The sequence below is a fragment of the Echeneis naucrates genome, chromosome 1 (assembly GCF_900963305.1).
Source record: "Echeneis naucrates chromosome 1, fEcheNa1.1, whole genome shotgun sequence".
In the NCBI taxonomy this organism is placed as follows: domain Eukaryota; kingdom Metazoa; phylum Chordata; class Actinopteri; order Carangiformes; family Echeneidae; genus Echeneis; species Echeneis naucrates.
The window spans coordinates 5,805,075-5,822,515 of NC_042511.1; the positions used below are offsets into that span (position 1 = coordinate 5,805,075).

At 40.9% G+C, this 17,441-nt stretch overlaps 1 protein-coding gene across 3 annotated transcripts; it reads left to right on the forward strand.

Annotated features, from left to right (window-relative positions):
* Nucleotides 1–74: 74 nt before the first annotated feature.
* Nucleotides 75–17,064, forward strand: wbp1lb (WW domain binding protein 1-like b). Of its 3 annotated transcripts, none has more exons than XM_029503347.1 (4): nucleotides 76–445; nucleotides 10,007–10,109; nucleotides 11,863–12,024; nucleotides 13,821–17,064. In XM_029503347.1, exons 1-4 carry the CDS (start codon nucleotides 371–373, stop codon nucleotides 14,621–14,623), a joined length of 1,143 nt encoding a protein of 380 aa, XP_029359207.1. In that variant the 5' UTR covers nucleotides 76–370; the 3' UTR covers nucleotides 14,624–17,064. The 3 variants fall into 3 exon arrangements, with proteins under 3 accessions (XP_029359226.1, XP_029359207.1, XP_029359216.1); XM_029503356.1 differs by lacking the exon at nucleotides 76–445 and adding an exon at nucleotides 6,083–6,157; XM_029503366.1 differs by lacking the exon at nucleotides 10,007–10,109 and having other exon boundaries at nucleotides 75–445.
* Nucleotides 17,065–17,441: the final 377 nt, after the last annotated feature.

Here is a 17,441-nt window from a genome sequence, read left to right on the forward strand (position 1 = left end):
GAGGCCACGCGCACCGGAGACGCACCGATCGGTGATTGGTCAGTCTCCTCCCAGCTTGGCCGGGCCGTCCAATCGCCGGTCAGTCCGCAAAACCAAGTGGCTGATTAAGGCGTCGGTACGCTCCTCACGTTGCGCACATGGACCAGGTCGACGAGCCCACGCCACACCCAGCAGACCGAGGCGGCGTGCCTGTGCCGGAGGGACGGCTTGTGTAACAGCTGTAACGGCCGTAACAGCCAGCGGCACCGAGAGCAGCCAGCATGCGGCGGCCTCTCAGCGCGACGGCGGCCGACGACTAGTGGATCGTATTCGGACAGCGGCGGTTACATGCTCGTGTTTTTCGCCGCGGCAGTTACCAGCCGTCGGAGGAATGAGAGGCGTGTGCTCGGCTCTGAAAATGGGGTTGTTTTTACACGCTGCTGGCTCCGAGTCCGCGGTAGACAAGGTAAGGCTCCCCGCCGCCGGCAGTTAGCTACCCCGGGCTAAGCTAGCCAGGCCGCTTCTGTCCGCTCTCGGAGTCGGACCATGCTGTCAGGACAGATGTTAGCAGACTGAGCCGTGATAGCTGCTAGCCGCTAAAGCTAACAGGTCCAGGGGGCCAACAGTCAGGGCCTCTGTGCTCCGTTTATGGTAGAGACATTTTAGACACAACTCAGCTGCATTAACAACAAAAAGCAGTTCTGCTGTGTCCGACACACTTTGGGACGTGACACGCTGAAAGTCTCTGACTGTGTTAGCAAACCTGTGTCAGCACAGTCACCCCGCAGTTTGACACTGATGATAATAGATGTTGATGTTTCACAAAGAGTTATAACTGTGTGTGTGTGTTACCGTATCTTCAGCTCATCGACAGCCAATGGCTACTTTTATCTCTGAAGTCACATCCCTGATTGGAAACGAAAGAAATCTCCATGCTCAAAATTGATTGAACCAGCGAAGAGAAGAGACAAGCTTTACAAGCAGCTTCACTGAATTCCAGTTTGTTTTGGAGATGCGTTGTGGTTGCAATGTTTTGATTATTATGACTGCACATATGCCTGTAATTTGAGTGGGTGGATTCGTGTTTCAAGTCAGCATCCGGCACTGTTTCTCATCAACATCACATTCTTTTTTCCCATGCAGTAAATGGCGAAGTTTGACAGGAATTATTTGATCATTTCTGGCTGTCTGGTGTAGAAAATGTAGAGAGCCCGAACACAGCTTTAAAACTCATACTTTGCATTGGTTTTGAAAAGCAGACAAATATTGAGCGGCTTCACTGTAGTCAATGAGGAAAGGATGGTTATAAGAACACAAACATGCTAGCTTCAAAGTTAGAGCAGTTCATAGTTTCATGCTGGATCACAGCTGATGTAGTTTCATATTGTGTAAGCATGTGACATTTTTGCAGCTCACAGACTCAAGAATGTGCCAAAACAATTTCTCCATGAGCTAAACAAAGAATGAATTATCATCTAATATGAAATTCAAGCATTTACTGGAAGATCTGGAATTGGAGACATCACTGTCATCGCCCACACTGCTCTTGACTAGAAATACAGTGCGTCTTGATAAGACATTTCACTTTGCTGGCATATCAGAACCTGACCAGTTCGTTCATACAAGATTGCAACATCTCTCTTTTTTCTTTTATCTGAAGCTGAAGTGCTAAAATATTTATCAATGATAACACAAGTGCTAAAGTTTAAAGTCCCTGTGTGCTCTGAATTCCTAAAGACACCAAAGCTCATGGGTCAAAACCTAATGGAGTTTGAGTTCGGTTTATTTTTTTCTTAGGAAAATAATTTTACTTACTGTTGTTATTGTATGCCATTTCATGTTGCCTGTCTGTTATCAGTGCATTATGTGGCATTATGAAAGGCTTATCTGCACTTTAGTTATCATTGTTTTGAGGAACACAAGTATGATGCCTGGAAACAAAAGTATGTTCTTTGATGGTGCATTGTAAGGCTGACAGCTGCTGGTTACTGGGAGACAAAAGTCACATCTTCGTGTCCGCGAGTAATATCCGCTACATCCAGTCATTGTCTAAAGCAGAGTAAACTATACTGTGCCACAGTTTTATGTTCATCAGTGATTGCTTGATTCCTGCTAGACAACATGGTAATTCTTTCTCATTAGGACTTGACAGTCTCAACACAATTTCATACAGTCAGGCATTTGAGAACGGTGTCATACCTTCTCTTAAACTAAAAGCAAAATGTTCCTTATAGTGAAAGTGAATGTGCTTTTGTATATCAATGTAGATTTTGTTCATAAGGGGTGGGAATCTTTTACTCACAATTCTCAGAGAAAATCTCAGAGGGGGTCATTAATAATGCACGCTCCCCTCCAGTGAAGTGGCCGTCTGAGTACGAAGTCACTCACTGAGCTCAACTCAAAGGCTGACTATCATGTACTGCAACAGACATGTCAGTAATTGGTGGAAAACCAAAGAGCATGGGGATAGAAGAAATTGAAAAGTTTACAGTGGATTTGATATTTCCACCAAAGTTGTGGGACATATGTGTTATTGTTTTATAGTTTTTGCTTCAATGTGTAGAAGCATTAAATTTTTCAGTTATAACTGAAGAAAATGATAAGAACAATTCTCAAAAAAGTAAAAACTGGGGAGAAAAAAACAAATATGGGAAAATTAAAACAGAATTTGGGGAAAAAATGAAACTGATTTTATTGGGCTCTAGTTAAAAACCAAAATGAGTGAAAATGTGTGCCTTCAACGAGGATGGGGCCGGTTGAATCTCTCTTTCCTCCATTATTCCATTATTGTAGTTTCCTCCTTGTTTTGGTGCTTACCACGCATGCGTATGTTCCAGAACCGGCTCTGTGCTGACGTCAGGACGTCCCACATACAAAATAGAGGCAGACAGCCTGCAGATTTGTTTTATTTAATTTTTTCTTTAATCAATTTAGGGACATTTTAAATAGATTCTGAATTGTAGTAAATGAGAATCCCGATTCTTATATGAATAATTTTTTTGGCACACCCCTAATTTATGGAGCTTTCTCAAAATTTTCTAGCTTAGCAAATAAGAACTCTGTCTGTGTGATGTGATTCAGTGGCTGTTGGCTCAAAATGCATGAAAAAAGTTCTAAACCCAACATTTTCATGTCACCTCTTAAGATGACAGCAGAGGTCACACATACCAAATGTTTCGACTGAATATTTTTTAAAATCGTGATAGAAAAATCTGAAGATCCGAAGGCTGTCATCATTTTTATGTGGGCAGGGGGTTACATTGCAGAGGTAATTGCCTGCCATAGAAGTAGCCTAACTCACTATCTGTGTGATGACAGCAGGCAGAAAAGCTGCACACTGGAGGCCTTGGAGCACAGCTGTTACCAGTATGGATCACTGAGGGGTGCAGAAAGAACATATGCTCTGCGTAGGATTTCCTCCCAAATGAAGCAAGGGGCTTGCATGGCTGGGAAATTCCATATACCATATACCTTATCACTTAACAGGATGAAAGCTTCCCAAATTCAAAAAGTGTGGCTGAACTAGTTTCAGTCTCCTTTGTGGCTGCAGACCTTACCTTAAAAGTAAAATGCCCCAAATAAGCCAAGAGAAGTTATTTTACTTTGTCTAAGATGTGAAACTGAATGACAGTGTCCTTTCTTATATTTCAGTTATATTCAGTTCATATTATGATTAGTGACATTACCATTATAGCTTCAATCATTAGTCTATTAATGGATTGAGATAAAACCATTCACTTTTCTAATCATGTAGTCTTCAAGCCAATGTCAAACATTTTCTGCTCAAATGAGGTGTTTTTTTTCTTTTTTTCTTAGTTTTAAATGAAATGAAATTGAATAATTTGGAGTTCAACAATATTTAGTAGCATCATTCCAGGCCTGGGGAATTTCTGTTTGGAGTTTGCATGTTTTTCCTGTACCAGCATGGCTTCCCTCTGGGTGCTCCAGTTCCCTCCAGTTCCCTCCCACAGCACAAACACATGAGGGTTTAGGTTAATTGGCGACTCCAAACTGCCTGTTGGCATGAGTATGAGCATGAATGGTTGTTTTTCTCTGGCTATGTCTCCATGTGCTGGCCGTACACTAGACTGGTGACATTCCCAGGGATCACACCAGTTGTGTTGCTCATCAGTGTGCTGACTGGAGGGCAAGCGAGCTGTCTCTCGTCATCGCTGGATTATTGCTTAGTTGTACTCACGGGTTGGACCATAAGTATCATCACACCCAGGCTCAGTTTGATCTCAACCAACTGTGAGAGTTTTGTTGCTGTATGTTGCACAGTTTTGAGCCTGTCGTGGTCACAAAATCTGCCCACAGACATAAACACCTGCTAAAGTATTCAAAAGTGCCTCTGCGGTAAGTCCTGTTATAGTAGCTGTCTCCAGGATCACATTCTGCCATGATGACTCACACACACTAACACGGTGAAAAAAATAACAACAACCATATAGTTATAGCTGATAATAATAAGTTGCAGCACTAATTGTTAGTATAAAAAGTTATTGCAGCAGCTGCTTTATGTAAACGACGATCGTGCATATTGTGAGAAGCATAACTTGTTTTGGGGCTGCTAGCTGTCCATCCATCTAATGTACTGCTTGACCCTGCCTGGTGTCTGGTTTCAGGATACTTTGTAATGTTGGCATTAACTCTTACTGAGCACCAACAGTTCCCTGTCAGTGAAGTTATTTGATAGTTGCAGCTGGAGTTTATCTAAGTGTTGTATCCTGAAGTGAAGTCTCAGCTGCTTGAAAACACATTGTATTTTCTCTCTCTGAGATAAAATTCACCAGTTCACAAAGTTGTGTCCTGTTTTGCAGAACAGCACAATAAAGAAGGGTTCAACGAAGTCCATGCTTAGCTGGTCTAACTTGCTAAGTCCTACAGGACGATGCAAAGTGGATCAGCAGCTGTGCAGTACAACATTACATCAAGAAATAAGGCCACTTATCTCCAAGACCAGTATTCAATCATCACTGGTGATTATTGAACTGTTTTCATTGTCTGCTCATTTCACCAGCTTCTCATTATTAAGGCTGATTATTTTCTAATGCAGGAATAATTTCTGGGACAGAGACCAAATTCGCTTTTAATCTGCTCATAAAGCATGAAAGTGTTTAGTAGTTTTTATTATTATTATTATTGTTGTTGCCTGTTCAGTACAGAGACAGAGAAATATCTGTCTACATTTTTCACTCAGTCACTGTCTGTTAGGAGAAGTAAATACAAACAGTTCGAAATGTTCTCAAATGACCTAGATTTTTTTTTTTTCAGGTTCAGATGTTTTATTGATTGCCTGTCACTTTTCTTGCAGCACAAGTCATTTTGAGGAGGGAATTGTTTGTAAAAGATTAGATTTAGAACTTTTCTTCCCTATGCAAGCCTTTTCTGAAATGCTGACTCCCTTCAGTGTACTGTTGTCCTTTTACAGCGCACACTGAAGACCCAAACAAAGTTGATGCCTATGTCTGCATCACATTGCGAAAAAAGAAAAAAAAGTCCAGCCTGCAAGCAAGTGGTGCAGAATAGTGGGCCAGCAAAAACTGCTATCAGTTATCAGAGACAAAGTGAACGCAACATCATGAGTTTATTATAGTCAGTCAAATCTCTCTGTTGGGCAGGGCTTTTAGAAACATGTCAATAAATACGAAACAGCTGATGACTAATGATTAATCTGGCAGGTTTCAGGTTGTGGCCATGTTTAATGTCAGCAGTTTGATTTGTGCTGATCTGGTGTGTCATGGGTGATTAATCATTGCTGTGTTACTGCTCTCTGTCTGGATTACCCAGAGCTTTTCTTGTTATTCTCTTCCAGCCTCACCCCTTGCATCGCTCTGGGTGCCTTATAATCATACAGCCAGGGCCCGGCCAGGAGCTCACAGCTCCCGTGCTGCTTGGAAATTTCCGCCGAGCAATCCTTGTCCGCGGTTTGGGCCTGGCTCGGAGTGGGGCAGAGGGATAGCGTGTGAGTTTGTGTGGGTGCATGTTGGGAGGGGAGGGGAGACAGGGGGGGGAGAGAGAGAGTGTGTGCAAGGAGGGAGGGAGGGAGGGAGGGAGTGTGTTTGAGAGCTGTTTGACTTTTTTCATCTTATGGGATAATGACGCATGAGGTGGAGTGGACTTGTTTGACATTTTTGATTCCGGTATCACCATGCCTCTCAATCTGGGACCTACACTGGTAATGTAGAACTATGGGTAGCCAATCATTAAGTTAATGTAGAAGGAAATATCTACTGACCTTTCTCACCAGGGAGGGGATTTTGATAAGAGTGCTTAGCTGTATGTGGCTCTCTGCTGATTTCTTTGGTCTGGTTGTCATTTAGCCACTCCTGTGAGTGTCCTTTTCACAGGTATGGTATTAGTAATATGTAAACCTCTTCACCAAGTAACCCTGCTTGTTTGGTCTTATTAAATTAAATGTCACATTTGCATGGAGGAAAATGTCCCACTGAATTTGGATGGAAGTGGACTGTTGGGTGCAGTCAGACGTTCTAAGTTCTTATTAGCTCTCATCTTAACTTTCAAGTTGAAATCGTGTTTTAGATCTCTTTTGCTGGCTGCAATTCAAATATTTCCACTTGATATGGATCCTAAACGCTGGTGAAATTCTAGCAGCTTACCAGCACAAGTGGCTCTGACTTGTTTACTCCAGTCCCATAGCCAAGTATAAATGCTGGCTACAGGACATCTGCAGCTATTCTAAATGAACAAAAGGCACTCTGCATAAAGAGAAATAAGTCCCACGTAGTACATACTGTTTTCACACATCATGGTCTTTATTCTAATCCTTAAACAGGTTTTTTTTTTTTTTTTTTTCTGGTTTAAAATAAAGCGGAGGTGGTACTTTTCTGATCAAGCACACAAATGTACATGTATGCACATTCCCACGACTCAAGCAAACAACACAATTTTTTACAAACAGTTTTAGGATTTCTAACACCACTAGGCGTTGTTCTAATTTACTACCATTTAAGTGATTTAATGGTAAAAAATGTCCACTTCCAAAATTTGCTGTGTGTAAAGCAGTATGAAAAATGGCATATAAATAAACGTACTTACTAAGTGCAGATGCAATTTTTATTTATAATTAATTCCATTTAGGATGTATATGGTAGCAAATCTGCCATATCTGAGGCTATGATATCCCCAAAAATGTGTTCACATAAAAAAAAAAAAAAAAAAGACTAGAAAAAAGGACAGTGAAAGACAAAAAATTGTCTTACTGGAAAAATCTTAATTTGAATTCCAAATCTTTTCAACAGCAAAGCTCTCTTGCCATATGTGATAACACAGCCAAAAATCTGGATAGAGTAATAAAAACTGCTCAGCTCGCATAAACACTGTATTTGCATTAATATAATGTTACTTTTTGGCAAATGATTACCATGGCCTCACCTTCTTGTCCTGTCCTGAAATCTGTCCCTCCCCAGCACTTATCCATCCCAGTTCTTGAGACTGTATACTACCTTCAAACCTAACAAATTCACCGCACCTTGTCAGTAACACGAGTTACTGCTGTTTAACTACCTGTAATTGACTCTCTTTTTCATATGGACTTGTCTCTCCTCGTCGTAAACTCAGCTTGTAAAGTATTCACTTATTTTACGAGACATTGCTGCAAAGCCAAAAACATTAATGTTACACTGATAGAATATAACGCTCCTGTCGGAGACTTTTTATTTCTAAGAAACAACATGTGCTTGGATACAGAAGATACAATATTTGTCTGTTTAAATAGCTACGAAACAACATGAAATGCTGCACAACTAATCTGCTGTAGGAGAGAAAAATGATGACTGTGACTTCCAGTGCTCTGTTACTGATACAGGGCTGCCAGATCGGCATGATATTACAATTGGAATTAAATATGACCCTATCCTAACTTGAGTGCTTGTCAGAAAACAGCTTTCATGATGCCAGAGTTTTGAGAGCTGGGGGCAGAAAAAGATTTGCTGGAGGTGGCTGCCTTGTAATTTTATATGCAAGAAAAACCCTGTTAAACAAGTTTTTTTTTTTTTTTTTTTTATTGTAAGTATATAGGAAATCAACATACTTTGCATCATTGCAAACCACATTCCCCACATTAGTTTTGGTTTTGCAGCTTGGAGTAAACCCTCCATTTCCTGTGTACATTGCAATGAGGTGCCTCACATACCAAAAAAAACTTAAGGTGCAAGACTCTTTCATATGTTCAACTTAAATGTGAACTAGAAATGATGAATACGACACACAGTGCAAGTTTCAGTGGACTGAAGAGAGAAATGTCAAGATGAACTAGCTCCATAAACAAATGAAATGTCACAGAAGGAAAAATTCTAAAAATTCTAAAAAAAAAAAAAAAAAAAATGAAGCTGGATTGTGCTTATGTGCTGAATTCCCGGGACAGTTGAATAGAATAGTGCTGTCGTAAATGCCAAAGGAATCCCTACTGCCATAAAATGCCATAAAATAAAAATGTGCTTTATATTTATTTTACAGTTGATCTAAAGTGAAAGCAAAAGCGTGGCCACTCCACAAGACGACCAATACTTGCTATCAGTTATAAGAGACCAACAAGAGCACTTTGAGTCATGTTGCACACAATAGCTAGTTGTTCGCTGCTTTTGAGACACGTGTGTATATATATTTGAATTTAATCTTTATTTAATTCCATTGAGATAAAATTCTCATTTTCAAGAGCGACACAAGAACAAGAAGCAATCATGAGACACAACAAGAACCAAGACATCATAGCTGCACAATGCAAACATTGATAATAGTTACAACAGCCACATTAAACAATAAAACTTTGAATTATCCTGGAAACTGAAAGCAGTTTGTGAGATGTGTAATATGCCTGCTGTCAGGAACAACACGGATTCTAGTAGTTGACGTTGTTGTGTAGTGTTATTGATTAGACCGCATGATGATCAGACTGAGCAGCTGCTTCGTCACAGGAAAGGCCGTTGAGTGGTTAGTGCGCAGGTCACGTATCGTAGTGTCCTGGGTTTGATTCCAACCTCCCATAACGATGCTTCATGTCATTCCCCTTTCTCTCTGCCTGCTTACTGTCAACCTCTCCCACTGTCAAGAAAGGCTGACAAAAAAAATAGGTTTTGTATTTTAGCCATGGTAATTGTTTTGTGACAGCTTGAGTTGAACATAACCGTAAAAACACTGAAGGAGATTGAGTCAACCTACTATGCAAATTTCTAATATCTTAAACTCTGACAGTTACTCCATGCATACTTTGAGACCGGTCCGAAAACACACACAGAGACATCAATGTTGTGGCTTTACCATTGGCCATTTGACTTGATTGCGTTGTAAAGAGCATAAGGCTTGTGCTGTGTTTCTATTTATATCACGGTCACACTTTCCCTCCTCTGTTACACACTGATGATCTCAACTCAAATCTGCTGTGTAGCTTCTAAATACAGCTGAAGCTGATTCAGTCATGATTTGAGTCATAAGATAAGATAAGATAAGATAAGATAAGATAGACTTTATTAATCCCTTGGGAGGTCTCCGTCAGGGAAATTGTTGTTCCAGCAGGTACAGCACCGACAAGAACAGTAAAAGAAAGCACACAGTTTGAAATATATAAACAACAAATGTACAACCATAAATATTCAGTTTTTTTTTTTTTTTTTTATCATGTCGTCATTGTAGGGAAAAATATTTCCCAAATGAGTCTTTTTTTTTTTTTTTTGAGTCAGGCCTCCACTAACCTATTCACTAATCTGTGGGCCATTTACCAGCTACCTCTGCAAACAGTGACACCCGAATAGATCCCATCCAACACTTTGTACAGTGGCCTGCTGTCACCGCTGAATGAGGGACAGGAGGTCAAGCTACGTGAAGCAGCTCTTTACTGTTGTTCCTGACTTAATGTTGATCATTTTAAAGATCAATTGTTACTTCGAGAATAAACAATACATCTGTTTACCATCACAAACATTGGTAACCGGATTCCTTGTGATGTTTTTGAGTTGAGATGTTAATCATGTCCCCTGTAAAGTCAGTGTTTCTCCTGCTTGTCTCTTAGAGCCTGCTGCACTGTGAAGGTGTGAACAACCAGAGCTACGTCTGTGAGTCTGGACATTGCTGCGGAGAGTCTCAGTGCTGCAGCTACTACTATGAGCTCTGGTGTAAGTGTCTCTGTCTCTGTCTAATCAGCATTCTCTAAATTCTAGTTACATGTTCTCATGTGGAAGACAAACTGCTAAAATAGTGGAATAGTCAGAAAAAAGCTGGCGGTCATGACAAGATGGACCAAGGTCAGGTGATGTTAAGTTAGCTCTCCCCTCTTCCACTTCATGCCATGATTATTTTTGACAGGACAGTGTAGAGAGACAAGAAAAGGGAGGGAGAGAGGGGGAATTACACACGGGAAAGAGTATGGCTGGTTGGGAATCGCACCACAGACACGCCTACTCAAAGCACCCGGTATGTGCCCTCGCCACTCAGGTCAGAGTGTTTTAAAAGAAGTGCTGCAAGATGATAGGTGCCGCTGAAATGTTAAGGTTCACTTAGGCATAAAATAGGTGCAATGCATAGCTGTGTGTGTGTCTATTTAAGTTTGAGAAAATATTGTCCAGTTGCTTTGCTTGATGTCATTGTATGTATACATGTAGTTACATTAATAAAAAAAAAGTTATGAGCTTTTTAAAAGTTAAAAAGCTAAAGTTATGCAGGTTATTGGTTTTCAGCTGTTCTCTGATTACGATGTGGCCCAGGGAGTGACAGTGTTATACCAGGTTGGCTGGTCCTCTATTTCTACTGACTGCCAGACACAGAATTTGTCCTTGGACCGACCTTTCAAGCATGCAGGACTCAACATGAGTGAATTAGACATTCCGTGTCTCTTATCAATCCAAATGAACCTGTGCCTTAGAAGTAACTTTCAACCTGAACGGTTCATAGCACAGTTGCCTGGATCTCGTGTTTCATACAGTAAAGCTGCTTCTTCAGAATTTGCACAGCGTGAAAAAGGTAAATTCAGAGGCGTGACAGATGTGACAGCCACTCGTTGAAGCTGGCAGCTGATCCACTATGGTATCGTATTGTGCAGTTTATGCTCTTATTTCTCAGAGACACTGGCTGCCCTGCGCTGAAGTCCTTGAAGTGAAGTTCTTCACATTTTTCTCTGCCGACATAGTGGCGTGTGCACTTCAGACGCACAGTAAACACAAACTGGGTAGTTTTTGAAGTCTCACTCAGTTTGGATTCTCTGCTGCTGTTTTGACTGGACTGTAGATAGTACAATTCACAAATAATACAATTTGTTAAAAAATAGGACTGCATTGCCTTACTGAAAAAGCACAAAATGTTCAGTTGAATTGTGCTGGCATGTCTTTGTGTTTATGTCAATGAAAATGTTTCCCTAAATATATGATATTATGGTTTCTTCCCAAGATTTCAACAGTCTTGAATCAGAAGGCTCCCATCGTCTTTTTCCTTTTGTTTTCCCACTACTTTCCCACATACATTTACAATGAGTAAAACACTAAACTGTGGCCTTAAATAAAGCGTTGTTCAAGAAGTGCAAAAGGTTTAAAGCTGCCAGTTCTTTGTTGTAAACATATGTATCGACTTAAATCTTTCCAATAATGCTAATTAAAAAATAAATAAATATATATTGCTGGATTCTTTCATGAACTGCATAATACAGTATGTACAGAAAAAAAGCATGTTTCACTATGTTAGAGCCAGATGTCGGCGGTATATGATTCATTGTGTTGTGTTTGTGTTAGCAGCAGGGACTTAATGTTACATTGCCACATCAGTGCAGTTAAACATTGTGGATAATGGAGCACAGTTTCTCCTGTTCATCACTATGAGTTTGTAAAAGTCTGTGGCGTTTACCTCAACAAGTCACCGCAGTGGTTCCTCCTCCTACAGGGTTTTGGCTGGTGTGGGCGATCATCTTCATTTTAAGCTGCTGCTGCGTGTGCCACCATCGCCGCACCAAACACCGGCTGCAGCAGCAACAGCGGCAGCACGAGATCAACCTCATAGCCTATCGTGAAGCACACAACTACCCTTCTGTGCCCTTCTACTTCAGTAAGAGCTGCAGCCGGCACATTTTAAAACTGAATGTTGATGTTTTTTTTTTAGTTTATACAATTCACGCACCTGTTGGAACTCCAGGATTGTTGATAGCAATTAATCTGATTTAGGTTGTTCATTTAAACAAGCCTACAGATATGGCTGTCAGTTTAAGGAGAGGTTCAGTGTCTTTGGTTCTGGTTCCCCCTCACCATTCTCATGTTACTGTGAGCAGCCAGCTAAATATCAGCAACAGACACACCACATTAACAACTAGGTGGAAAACATGGTGGCGTATTTAGCTGCTTAAGAGCTTTAGATCATCTTGAAGAGTTGGACACCAAAACATGTGCGACCCTTAGACGGGGTCTGGGCTCTGCTCCTCCTATCACTAGGGGGAGCTGTGAAATGCAGGGATGATCAGTGTAATTCAGAGATCCAGAGATGCTTTCAAAGCCAAAAGGTGAAAGGGTACAGGGGTTTATTGGGTAAAGAAGCAGTTTTCAACTGTTTAAAAACAACTTTGTGTCCAGTCTAGTCCATCGTAAAGTGCTGTATATTAGAATTAAAAATAAATACATAAAGCTAAAATACTAAAATAAATAAATAAATAAATAATAATAATGTCTTATTTTGTGGCAATTTTATTTTGACAAAATGAATACCACATGGCCTCGTGGTTAGCGCTGTTCCCCCACAATAAAAAGGTCCCGAGTTTGGTTCCCGGCCAGGGTCCTTTCTGTGCAGAGTTTGCATGTTCTCCCCATGTCTGCATGGGTTTCCTCCCACCGTCCAGAGACAAAGCTAACTGGTGACTCTAAATTGACCGTAGGTGTGAATGCGAGCATGAGTAGATGTTCTGTCTGTTTGTCTTTGTGTGTCGGCCCTGTGAGGGACTGGCGACCTGTCCAGGGTGTACCCGCCCCTCGCCCGCAACGTTGGCTGGGATTGGCTCCAGCTGCCCCGCAACCCGGAAACTGAAAAGCAGTAGAAGATGGATGGATGAGCACCACATGTTTCAGAATCAGGCTAAATGCATGACGAAACAAAGTGTTGGTACATGCTTTGTAGTTTGTGTGTAGTTATCTAATAGTGTGCTGTTAAATCTTGCCATTTGCAACTGGTAGCTGCTTAATCGAGGACATAGTCACTACAATTAAGGAGATATAATATTGGACATGTACATTGGGCGGGAACCCAACGCTAAATAAATGTTCCATGTCTGTATCGTGAGGAAAGGCAACTCTGCTGGAATCATCCCAGGTAACACAAAGGCTAAAGCAAATATTGATTCACTGAAAGTTTTATTTCTGGTGTGTGTGTGTGTGTGTATATGTGAGCTGTTTGGACAACTGTTTGTCTTTTTGTTTGTTTATCTCATCAGTAATTTTCCAGTCACACCAAAGTGGAGGTGCCTGGCTTACATGTAATGTTTGCACTGAGATCCATCCCTGGTTTCACACAGTGTCAGAACTTTCTCTGTTTGCATGCCCCAGTTTTCAGGAAACAGTCAGAACTGCTCTCTTGGGAGCTTGCCAGTGTTGCAATGATGTTGCAACAGCCCACAGCACAGAATTGACCCAGAAATGAGCTTGTTTTGTCACATTTTCAAAATATTCTGTTGGGAATTCTTGAATAGGGGAGTTGGAAGTTCAGCGAGGTCACATTTAGACTGTGGTGTTTATTTATTTAAGAAAAACTAACCCATAAAATTGTTGAATTTAGACATTTCTTCATGTCCATTTATCAGTGAATATGCAAATTTATGTTCTTCCTCCTCTTTTTTTTTTTTTTTTTTTCCTTCTCTGCAGGGTTTCTGCCAAACTACCTCCTGCCTGACTATGAAGAGGTGGTGAACCGGCCACCGACTCCACCCCCTCCCTATAGTGCCTTACACACTGGCCCATCCTCAGTGGTTTCAAGTCCACTGGCCTCCGAGCAGCAGGAGGGTCACTGTCCAGCGATCCAGCCCACTCCAGTGCACCAAGTCTCTGACAGTCTGTGTTGCAGATCCAGCACAGAGGAGCCACAACCTCCAACCTTAGACTTTAGGCCAAAGCCTGTGCAGACGGCACAAGATTCAGGCGTCATACTGCCGTTAGATGGGCTCAATAGGGAGGGCCTCACCAGCCAGGAAAAAAGGAGCGGAAGTGGGGAAGAATCCTGCAAGGACCCCTTGCTGAAGGACCTATCAGCTGAGGACAAAGATCGACTCCCCAATGGAAGGAGGAGGAGATTTACAGGGGACTCCGGGATTGAAGTGTGTGTGTGTGGTACACGTGGAGGCAGCAGTTGTACCGGAACAGGAGAGACAGGCCAGGAAGGCAAGGAGTTGAGGGAGCTAGAGAGCCTGCTGGGGCGCAAGGGAGATGAGGAGGGGGAGGAGGTGAGCGACTTCTGCGACAGCTGCGGCCATCCGGCCTCTTTCAATGTGGAGGAGGAAAAGTCACCGGGCGGCTTGGAGAGGCGGGCCACACATGGGCCTTCAGGACCTCCTCAGCCGACGCCGCAGACAGCCAGCGGCTCGGTCCACCCTCCTGTGTGTCTCCTCCTCCACACCATCAATGAGCAGGAGGGGCCTCACCACAGCACCAGCACTGAGCCACAGGGCTGAAAGACAGCTGACACACCTTTGTCATCGAGGGAAGGAGAACACTTGGGACAGGACATGGAGGCATATGCTTTTGTATGTGAGCGAGTATTCATGTCTATTTGCTTTCTAAGTGAGTATTCTTATAAATGTATGTATCTTAGATTAAGCAGGTGTGGGCACAGAAAGGGGACTCTCATCACAACAAGTGATCCAACGGTTTAGAAAGCCTGGTCCTCCCCACACTGGAACTGTGGCCTTAACCTGTGTATTTTGGGTTATATGGGGGCAGCACAAGCCCTTTTACAGCCTGTGACAATCCAGACTTCAAACACACACACACACGCGCAGTCAGTCAGATGTCCTGCTCCTACAATGGAAGCTACCGACGTAGTCGAAGACATGAAAGCTGAAGCTGTGATGTCAGAACAGGACGTTTTTGCAGCCGTTGCTTGAATAATAAAAACGCGTACACCGAAGGAACAGTTTGAATGGGCGCAAGGTGGGATTAGCAGTGTGTGTTTATGCAAGTTGATACTGTACAGGGACACTGTAACAAGACTATGCGGAACATCCTGTTAGAATCTTGCTTCCAAGTGCTTTTTCAGTGATTAAGAACTGCTCTGCCTTGTGTCTGGTTTCTCTCTATCTGCCCCAATAGTGATAGAGGAGTATAAGTGTATTCAGATCTTTATGAGAGCAGAAACTACTTTGCACAAAATGTATTTATCCTTTGCAATGAAGCTTTTGGCTAGAAAATCAAAACAAAGGTTTTCTTTCACAGGTTCAATCTTAAATTGCAGTACATGATTAGTTTCTTGAAGTCTTATTGCAACATCTGTAAAAATTGTACTGCTGTTTAATGTTAGTAGAGAATGCAACAGATTCTCTTGATATACAATCATTTTCAATTTTAATGGAATGAATGTCTGTAATATGTGCCTACCCAAAGAATGCCGAATGATGATGAACAATAATAAGATTCAATGAAACTGAGTGATCATCAAGAAGCAAGGACTAAAACTTAGAAAAACAATATTACTGAGATCGGTGTCATCAGACGTCATTTCAGTAGCATCACCGCCTTCACCAGCTATACAGTACGAAAACTGAGATTTACAAATTACTCCTTATGTTAGAGTTTCATATCAGCACAGTATTTTTTTTATTATTATTTTTTTTAACCGTATTTCAGCTATGAGGTTTGTCATACATTTCTAACTAATCCCTGAAGAAAAGGTTTCCGTTAGGTCATTTTTAACCATGGGCTATCCTGCCATTCTTCTGCATTTGTGTCCGAGAGAGGAAATTTTCCTTTTTGTTGATAGACACAAGACTGAAGCAATATTATGTATTTAGCCCCACCGGGTATTGTAGAACAAAATTTCACTGACAACTGAAGCTTGGTGAGTGGTAAAATACATCGTAGTGGGGGGTGAAGCGTGAGAACAGACTGAAATAAATGTAGCTTGGATTAAAAAAATATATATATAATGAAGAAGCAAACAATCTGATAAGCTAATAACATTTTTATAAAAAAAAGTTTGTTTTTACGGTTTTTGTTGGGGAATGTGATTAAAGAGCAATTTGTCTTGTCCACTTAGAAAAAGCATTCAAAGATATCCAAAATATCACGTCATCACTTTATCTTATTAATGCATTAACTTATTTGTTTGAAATGGTTCATAGAGCTTGAATGTAGTTAGTCAAACCTCCTAATCCAAAATTTATGGATGATGATGACGACGTAATGATCAGACCAGATCATATTAAGGACATGGAACTTAAACTTATTGACTTCAGTCATATTTTCTGTTTGCTCCAACCCTCTGAAAGGCTAATGTGTCAGGGACATGTCTGCTGAGCACAAATGTTTGGGCTCTGAATCTCTCAGATTGATCTACGTAACCTAAAACAATCGGAACAGAAGATGTATCCCAACATTTCTAGCACAATTAAACTCAAACTTTCTGTATTAACAGTAAGATGATTAAAGCTTTATATATAACTGCTTTTTGTTAACTAGAAAATGTAATTGTGGGACATGTAGTACAAAAGATGAGCTATTTTTCCTATCAGATAAATCCATAACAAAATTATTTGTGTATAAAAATTTAAAAACCACTTTATATTTGCAAATTGAGTACAATATTCTGTAACGTGTTTGTGAACCAAATAGTACTCGTCTAATTTTTTATGAAATCATTAGCTTTATTGTTTATTTTCTGTCCTTATGGTTGTTGTTATTATTTTTTCTGTTGAAAAAAGACTAACTTCTTACCCTGAAGGTGTGTGAAGGGTGCATTTGACTAACAATAGAGTAGTTGATTTGTTAACAAGATCAGGGGCATCTTGCCAAAGACGCTATAGTGTGTAAGGTGGAGTTGCACATATTTTTTTGAATGTTCTGATCATAAGCCATTTATTACAACTACCAACATGGATGTATGTTAAATAAACATACTCTTAAATTCAGGCAGACTATTTTGTCTTTGTATTTTTTTTTTTTTTTTACAGAGTGTAGTTATTGTAACTAACTGCAGTTCTCCGTGGAGGGCAGTTTGACATTTAAAATAGGAAATAAGGAAATGATAAGAATAACCATAATAACAAAATCTGTCCATATTCTTTTGACTTTACTGACTGTGCCAGCTGAGATTTCAGGTACTGAGGGATAAGCTGTGCAGAAAGTCAGCTGTGCTCGACTACTACAAGACACTCCGACTAGAGGACATGCTCCCCTAAGTACTGTACACTGCCAGACCTGCTCACGGAGAATTCACTTTGTGACAGTGAAAATCATGAACTTTGATAGAATCTTTGATAATTTCGCAAATGGTTA

Excerpts from the sequence above, each read along its gene's own strand:
- wbp1lb (XM_029503347.1), top strand. The coding sequence starts at position 371 with ATGAGAGGCGTGTGCTCGGCTCTGAAAATGGGGTTGTTTTTACACGCT. Across the intron at positions 10,110-11,862 it reads CTACTACTATGAGCTCTGGT|GGTTTTGGCTGGTGTGGGCG; the intron begins GTAAGTGTCTCT and ends CTCCTCCTACAG. Across the intron at positions 12,025-13,820 it reads TTCTGTGCCCTTCTACTTCA|GGTTTCTGCCAAACTACCTC; the intron begins GTAAGAGCTGCA and ends CCTTCTCTGCAG.